Source organism: Miscanthus floridulus, chromosome 6 (assembly GCF_019320115.1).
Source record: "Miscanthus floridulus cultivar M001 chromosome 6, ASM1932011v1, whole genome shotgun sequence".
Lineage (NCBI taxonomy): Eukaryota > Viridiplantae > Streptophyta > Magnoliopsida > Poales > Poaceae > Miscanthus > Miscanthus floridulus.
In genome coordinates this window covers 113,878,676-113,886,477 of record NC_089585.1, presented here as the reverse complement: position 1 = coordinate 113,886,477, position 7,802 = coordinate 113,878,676, and the positions used below count along the sequence as shown (strand labels likewise).

Here is a 7,802-nt window from a genome sequence, read left to right as displayed (position 1 = left end):
GTCGAACCAATAAAAATGTTATGTGGTAACTTGTCAACTTACGTACAGACTCCATTTATTTGCTTCATATTCGTTTCAATACGTCGCGGTAGCACTTATAGTTGTTTACAGCATCGACAGCATCTCCCGTTCAATTGCAATTGAGGCTGGTCGGCTTCTGTCTGCGTCCAGATCCTACCGCGCCGTGGGCCTTGGCGCGTCAGTGACGTGCCGTGGGCTATGACACGGCAGAACCTGCCACATCACCGGTCAGCGCTCCGGTCGTCGCCACGTTATCCCCTCGCCACGCCACCGTGCACTGACCGGTGACGTCGCACTGGTCGATCACCGTCGCACTGGTCGATCACCCGGTACAAGACAACGTCCTCTCCCTCCCGCGGATCCCAAGCCTCGGGGTTGGCAGCCGCCACTCGGCCGTGCGTGCAGGTGCAGGCACCCTCACAAGGCAATGTCCCGATCCTGAGAGTAGCTAGAGATCCCCGCCCGTTCTGCACTGGCGCGGGGCGCGCGATTCAGGCGAGATTGCCGAGCATGAGGGCGTGCGCGCTCTCCCTCGTCCTCCTCGCCACCGCCGCGTTCTTCCCACTCTCCACCTCAACCGACACCATCGGCCCGTCCGAGTCCATCACCACCGGCAATAACGAGACGCTCGTCTCGGCCGGTGGCGTCTTCCAGCTCGGCTTCTTCAGCCCGGACGATGATGGCGCCAGGACGTACCTCGGCATCTGGTACTACAACATCACGGTGCACACCGTGGTGTGGGTCGCCAACCGCCACAGCCCCGTCCGCAGCACTCCGGGCGTGCTCCGGCTCTCCGCCGACGGCCGCCTCGTCATCCTCGACGGCCAGAACGTCACGGTGTGGTCCTCGGCGGCGCCGACCAGGAACGTGACCACCGGCGCCACCGCGCGGCTCCTGGACAGCGGCAACTTCGTCCTCAGCGCCGACGGGAGCGGCTCCGACTCCGACCAGAGCGTGGCGTGGCAGAGCTTCGACTACCCGACGGACACGCTGCTCCCGGACATGAAGCTCGGGGTGGACGTCAGGGCCGGCATCACCCGGAACATCACGGCGTGGCGCGCCGCGTCCGACCCGTCGCCGGGCGACGTCACGTTCAAGCTGGTCACCGGCGGGCTTCCGCAGTTCTTCCTCTTCCGTGGCGACGCGAGGCTGTACACGAGCGGGCCGTGGAACGGCGAGATCCTCACCGGCGTGCCGTACCTCAAGTCGAACGACTTCACCTTCAGGGTGGTGTACAGCCCCGACGAGACGTACTACAGCTACTCCATCGGCGGCGACGCGCTGCTGTCGCGGCTCGTCGTGGACGAAGCGGCGGGGCAGGTGCAGCGGTTCGTGCTGGTCAACGGCGGGTGGAGCAACTTCTGGTACTACCCCAACGACCCGTGCGACTCCTATGCCAAGTGCGGGCCGTTCGGGTACTGCGACAACACCGGCCAGTCCCAGGCGTGCGTCTGCCTCCCGGGGTTCCAGCCACGGTCGCCGCAGCAGTGGAACCTCCGCGACGGGAAGGCCGGGTGCGTGAGGACGACCAGCCTCGGCTGCGGCGGCGGCGGCGCGAACGCGAGCAGCGACGGGTTCTGGGTCGTCAAGCGGATGAAGCTGCCGGAGGCCACCAACGCGACGGTGTACCCCGGCATGACGCTGGAGCAATGCCGGCAGGCGTGCCTCAGCAACTGCAGCTGCCGGGCGTACGCTGCGGCGAACGTCAACGGGGGTCTCAGCCGCGGCTGCGTCATCTGGGGCGTCGATCTGCTGGACATGCGGCTGTACCCGACGGACGTTCAGGAAGTCTACATACGGCTCGCGCAGTCGGAGATAGATGCGCTCAATGCCGCAGGTTCGGACTCTGACGCAATCTTTTTATTTTTGGTCACGTATTACTTCTTTCAATTCAGTACAAATTTAGTACAATTTCAGTCAGTTTTTATGATCTTATAATTGCGCGATTCTATGCGTCAGTACAAATCTATATGAATTTTGTACATCCTTGCTAGGAACCTTACATGACAGATGTAGAAATGTAAATTGGAGCATACTGTTGTGAGATTTGGTTGAGATATCTCGTCTCCGTAGCTGTCGAGGTTAATTGGCCCCAGTGTCCCATCATCCGCCTAATTATAACTCGCCTAAAACGATCACAAGTCACAAAACAGCGTGTGCACTAGTTAAATTCTGCAGCACGCTCTTGTGCTGCTTTTCTTTGTCACCTTCTTTAGCCCTGTTTGGCTGACATAATTTTGGCTGAAACTGGCTGAAAACACTGTTCTGGCTGAATTGTTGTGAGAGAAAAATACTATTCCGGCTAAAAAAAAAGTCAAACAAGCCGAATATGGGGTAAGCCGAACGGGGCCAATTTGTCTCCTAGGCTTGTCCTGCCTCCTCTTTGCTTCTGTGCCCTGTAGTTTTAGTGCCTTTTTTGTAATCTGAACCGCTTGTTTCGTTTCAATTTATGCTATAGGGGTGCAAACCCCTCCAGTTTCGTTCAAAAAAAATTCTCGGTCAAGAAGAGGCCACTCATAGAAGAAAGTATCACTGGCCACCACTTCCATTCTGAAAACCACACGGGAATACTGCATACTCCCTCCATACTAAAAAATGAAGTCGTTTTGGACAGTGACACGGTCTTCAAAGCATAACTTTGACTACTTATTTTTTATAAATATATTTATCAAAAAGTGATATATGTAATTTTTTGTGAAAGTATTTTTCAAGACAAATATATATATATGGTTTTCACATTTTTAAACTCAACAACTTAAAAGTTATTCATGATTTATATTCCCAATGTTTGACCCAGGCCTTATCCAAAACGACTTCATTTTTTAGTATGGAGGTAGTACACATTTGAGGAAAAAGAAAACTTGGACAGAGTTTTCTGTTCCTCGACCCAGTCGCATTTGTTTTGATATATGATAGAGCAGGCAATTCAAGGATCACCTTTGAATGGAAGCAAAGTGGCATGCATGGGTCAACTATCAAAACGTAGCTTGGCCAAAAACCGTGGCAGCACTTAGTTTTCGCACCCATAAACCCTGTATCACAGTCGCTTGGTTACCGTGCAGTCTACCGGAAAACATCACTGGACGAGCTATCGTCCAACACCACCCAAATTGATAATGACACTTCAAAAGTTATCTAGATATCATAAACTATACAGCGGCGACTGTTTTACATCGACCACATGCATGCATTTCTAGGTACGATTATTCTTAACAGGTGGTAGAAATACGCACATTTTTTCTAGTGGTACCAGCGGCAAAAAATCCTAAAGCATTCAAAGGGATACATCATGCATGCATGTTTCTAAGTAAGTGGAACCAAAGCTTTGGTATTTTTCTAGTCTGAAACTTTTGCAACGCTCGCATATTTACTAGTCGCATGCAGAACACAGTGTTAGGCCGGTTCACCACCTAACGTTTTGCCGATTGCCGCTGCTTGTTTTCCAGCGAGACACCGGGTCCCGAGCAAGCGCGTGGTGATCGGCGTCGTCTCGGCAGTTGCCGGCGTGCTTCTCCTGCCGTCGGTCGTCTGCTGCTGTGTCTGGAGGAAAAGGAGGAAACGTCACGGCGAGACGGATTCCTCGGCGCCGAGCGGCGGAGACGACGTGCTCCCGTTCAGGGCAAGGAAACAGCAGGCGTCGGACGAGGACTGGAAGAGTGCCGAGAAAGACGTCGACGACCTGCAGTTGTTTGATCTGGCGGTGGTCCTGGCAGCCACGGACAGTTTCTCTGCGAGCAACAAGATTGGCGAAGGAGGGTTTGGTCCTGTTTACATGGTAAGAACGATAGGAAGGAGTGTGATTATTAACAGTAGGATGATAAAACCTGAAAATGGTAGAATAATCTGGAAAAGGGTTTGTCAGCCGATTCTCCCTGATTTCTAACGAGATGCTGGGACCTGCGAACTGTTGAACAGGGAAAGCTTGAGGACGGGCAGGAAGTAGCCGTGAAGAGGCTATCCCGGAGATCGATGCAAGGGGCGGTGGAGTTCAAGAACGAGGTGAAGCTGATCGCCAAGCTTCAGCACAGGAACCTCGTGAGGCTGCTCGGCTGCTGCATCGACGAGGAGGAGAGGATGCTCCTGTACGAGTACATGCACAACCAGAGCCTCGACACGTTCATATTTGGTCAGTTTGACATTGCAGAAACATATATCTATCTGCCCAACAAGTTTAGTTTACTGAACTGTACTTGCATAGAAATGCTATAATGCTAATGGTTATGCGTTGTGCAGATGAAGGAAAGCGGATGTTGCTAAGGTGGCAGAAACGCTTTGATATCATTTTGGGGATTGCGAGGGGTCTACAGTATCTGCATGAAGACTCAAGGTTCAGGATCATCCATAGGGATCTCAAGGCTAGCAACGTGTTATTGGACAGAAACATGGTCCCCAAAATTTCAGACTTCGGCATCGCAAGGATGTTCGGAGGTGACCAGACCACAGCATATACATTGAAGGTCATTGGGACATAGTAAGTTCTTTCTTGATCTCCTGGTCCTATGGCCCCCAAATTATGGACATTCAAACTGACATGAGAGACGGTTTTTGGTTTTCAGCGGCTACATGTCCCCGGAATATGCGATGGATGGCGTGTTTTCCATGAAGTCCGACATCTACAGCTTCGGCGTGCTGGTTCTAGAGATCATCACTGGCAGGAGAAACCGAGGCTTCTACGAAGAAGAGCTTGATCTCAACCTCCTCCGTTATGTAAGTACTACAACTGTAAGCAGCACAATTTGCATGCTGTTTCTTTCTGAACATTTTTATCTAACCATGCTGGTCTGGTCATTTGTCCTTGTCCAGGCGTGGATGATGTGGAAAGAAGGCAGGAGCGTCGATTTGGTGGACAAGGTCATGGACGGCAGCGGCGTCAACTACAGGGAGGTGCTGCGATGCATCCAGGTCGCCCTCCTGTGCGTCGAGGTGCAGCCCAGGAACAGGCCCCTGATGTCGTCGGTCGTCATGATGCTGGCCAGCGAGAACGCGACGGTCCCTGAGCCGAACGAGCCCGGGGTGAACATCGGGAATAAGAACACGTCGGACACGGACTCGTCTCATGGTCTCACGGCCAACAGCGTGACCATAACCGCAATTGACGCTAGGTAGCTTCGGTTTGAATGCCCTCACCTGCAGACCACCAGTAGTGATTCTTTTCTTGGTGCTCTTCTACTGATGTAGTCTGTGCCTTGTATTGTGTACGTAGCTTTTGTACAGTACATCAAAGGTTTCCGTTGTCAAAAAGGCCTGGCTCTCTGTTTTTTTAACCACTAGCCACACTCGAAACCCTCCTGTAAGATGTAAAGTTCAGAGCTTGTAAAGATTTATTTACATTCAATAAGTCACCCGGTTCAATTTATTGACAGAAACGAGTGCATTTTTCTTCCATGTACCGTGTACGTGAAGTCTGCGAGACAGTTTCTCTCCATCACCTTCGTAACCTCAACCCGCTCGGCAGCTGCTCCTATCGTTTGATTGATTGACGACGTTCCGGCGTTCCGCTGGCCGCCGCCAGTCTGGACGTGGCTGTAAATCCAACGAATGATTGATTGACGACTGACGAGTCACACACTCACACGGCATAATCGTTGCTTGCTAGTACCAAGTCATCGCGCGCGGTCGACTCGTCCACGTCGATTGCGATGCGAAGCCCGCGGACAGTAGAGAATTCTTCTTTGGCGATGCTTTCCTATCCGACAAGACATTAAAAGGATCTTTCCTATCCGAAGACATTAAATTGCTGTTTTTTTTCCTTTCATTGATATCGATGTTCATTTTATGGTTTAGGTTATGATTTTTTATTACTAATTTAAATCATTTATTTGTCTTCATATATGTTATTTAAACAGCATATATTAAATTTTTATTAGACAAGAAAGCATATATTTATCTATTTCTTAGACCCAGGCACCAACCAAATAGGCCAAACTCTTCAGGCAACACTTGCCTGGCTAGGCAAATATCATCAACTTTTCAGGCAAATATCATCAACTTTTCAGGCAACTCTCAGGCAACACTTTTTGCTAGACAAGTTACCCAGGCTTCCAACCAAATAGGCCATTTGACCAAGGAATGTTGGCCCGTTTAGGTACTGACCGCTCGTTGCGTGCACGTTTGACTGTTGGAGCTAGCCCACGTAACAGTGATAGGCGACGCTGGCTGGGTGCGTGCTCGCGAGTTAGAGCGCGTGGGAGCAGCACTTGCTGCAACATACCGTAACAAGGTGAAACAAATTGAAACGAACGCTTGCAACATATGTGTATAGCCACTGCAACGTATGTAACATTCATATAAAACACTTGCAATATATGTCTGAAACAGGTGAACCATTGGGAATATACACGTGCGACATACGCTTAGAGCCACTGCAACATATGTAATATCCAGATGAAAACATGCAATATCCAAATGAAACAGCTGAAACATTTGGAAGATACACTTGCAATATATGTGTATAGCCATTGCAATATATACAGCATCTAGATGAAACATATACAACGTCTGGATGACACATATGAAACATACACCTGAAACGCGCCGGCGTGGAGTTCGATGCCCATGGTCACCGGTCACGAGAGCAGAAAATGACGCATGCAGATGTGGCCCCCACGCTCCTCTCACGAATTCCCAATGTCTCATGGCCTCACGGCCAACAGCGTGACCATAACCGCAATTGACGCTAGGTAGCTTCGGTTTGCATGCCCTCACCTGCAGACCACCAGTAGTGATTCTTTTCTTGGTGCTCTTCTACTGATGGTCACACACTCACACGGCATAATCGTTGCTTACTAGTACCAAGTCATCGCGCGCGGTCGACTCGTGCACGTCGATTGCGATGCGAGCCCCGCGGACAGTAGAGAATTCTTCGTTGGCGATGCGTCGGTGAGACCGTCTCCGATGGTCACATGCGCTAGCACTACGCGGCCACGGGTTGGACTGAAGCATAGATGAATCCGTGAACACAATTTTTCCTGCGCAACTAATAAAACAGTTATGTGCCAAGAGGGCGCGTTCAAGGAAAAATAATAATTTATTTTTTCTTCTGATATTCCATACCAAAGAAAACATAAGAAAAAAAAGATCGTGCTAGCGCCCGGACGTCCGTTCGCACGCACGCTACCCATGTGCTGCTGCGCTTGATGCGCCCCGCGCCTCCTCTTGTTTTTTTGAACACACGCCCCCTCTTGCTGCTGCGCCTGCATGGGAGAGCATATGCGTGGGGCCCACCCAGCCGCATGAGTGAGAGAGGGAGCACGGCGCGTACCCATGTGTTGACCCGGTTGTATGCTGCACTGTGGGGGCCACACATGGTAGTGCAGGACGCGTGGTTCTGCGTTCGTTGGGTGCTGGCCCGCTCTGACTCTCTGCATGCGCGCATGCACTTTGGGCGTATTTGGTTGAGACCTTAGGTGCCCTTTGCCTAGGAGGCAGGTTGCCTGGAAGCTGCCTGGATGGCGTTTGGATGCAACCCTGAAACACTGCCTGCGCTAGGCAGCACTTCAAAGCCCAGGCGAGCAAAATCGTGTGCCTGGGTGCACCTGGGTTGCCTGGCCTACATGGGCTGCGCCGCCAGAGGCGGTCCAGCCCATAAGATGAAGACCTATGATGCACGGCACTGCTCGGCGTGTACTGCAAGTCATCAAGGGCGATATCCTGAAGATGCTACGAGATCTGTTAGGAGACGTTCGATCCCATGATTCATGTAATCTGTTATTACTTTTCGGTTATCTCCTAGATATAACCAACTTTTAGCCATATCCCCCGGCTATATAAGGCGGGTAGGG

At 51.4% G+C, this 7,802-nt stretch overlaps 1 protein-coding gene across 1 annotated transcript; it reads left to right on the top strand.

Annotated features, from left to right (window-relative positions):
- The first annotated feature begins 395 nt into the window (after window positions 1-395).
- LOC136456634 (receptor-like serine/threonine-protein kinase SD1-8) lies at window positions 396-5,377 on the top strand. The gene is made up of 6 exons (XM_066456561.1): window positions 396-1,858; window positions 3,468-3,796; window positions 3,937-4,147; window positions 4,255-4,492; window positions 4,578-4,728; window positions 4,825-5,377. Exons 1-6 carry the CDS (start codon window positions 532-534, stop codon window positions 5,125-5,127), a joined length of 2,559 nt encoding a protein of 852 aa, XP_066312658.1. The 5' UTR covers window positions 396-531; the 3' UTR covers window positions 5,128-5,377.
- The last annotated feature ends 2,425 nt before the right edge of the window (window positions 5,378-7,802 follow it).

Excerpts from the sequence above, each read along its gene's own strand:
- LOC136456634 (XM_066456561.1), top strand. The coding sequence starts at position 532 with ATGAGGGCGTGCGCGCTCTCCCTCGTCCTCCTCGCCACCGCCGCGTTC. Across the intron at positions 4,148-4,254 it reads CCTCGACACGTTCATATTTG|ATGAAGGAAAGCGGATGTTG; the intron begins GTCAGTTTGACA and ends TGCGTTGTGCAG. Across the intron at positions 4,729-4,824 it reads ATCTCAACCTCCTCCGTTAT|GCGTGGATGATGTGGAAAGA; the intron begins GTAAGTACTACA and ends GTCCTTGTCCAG.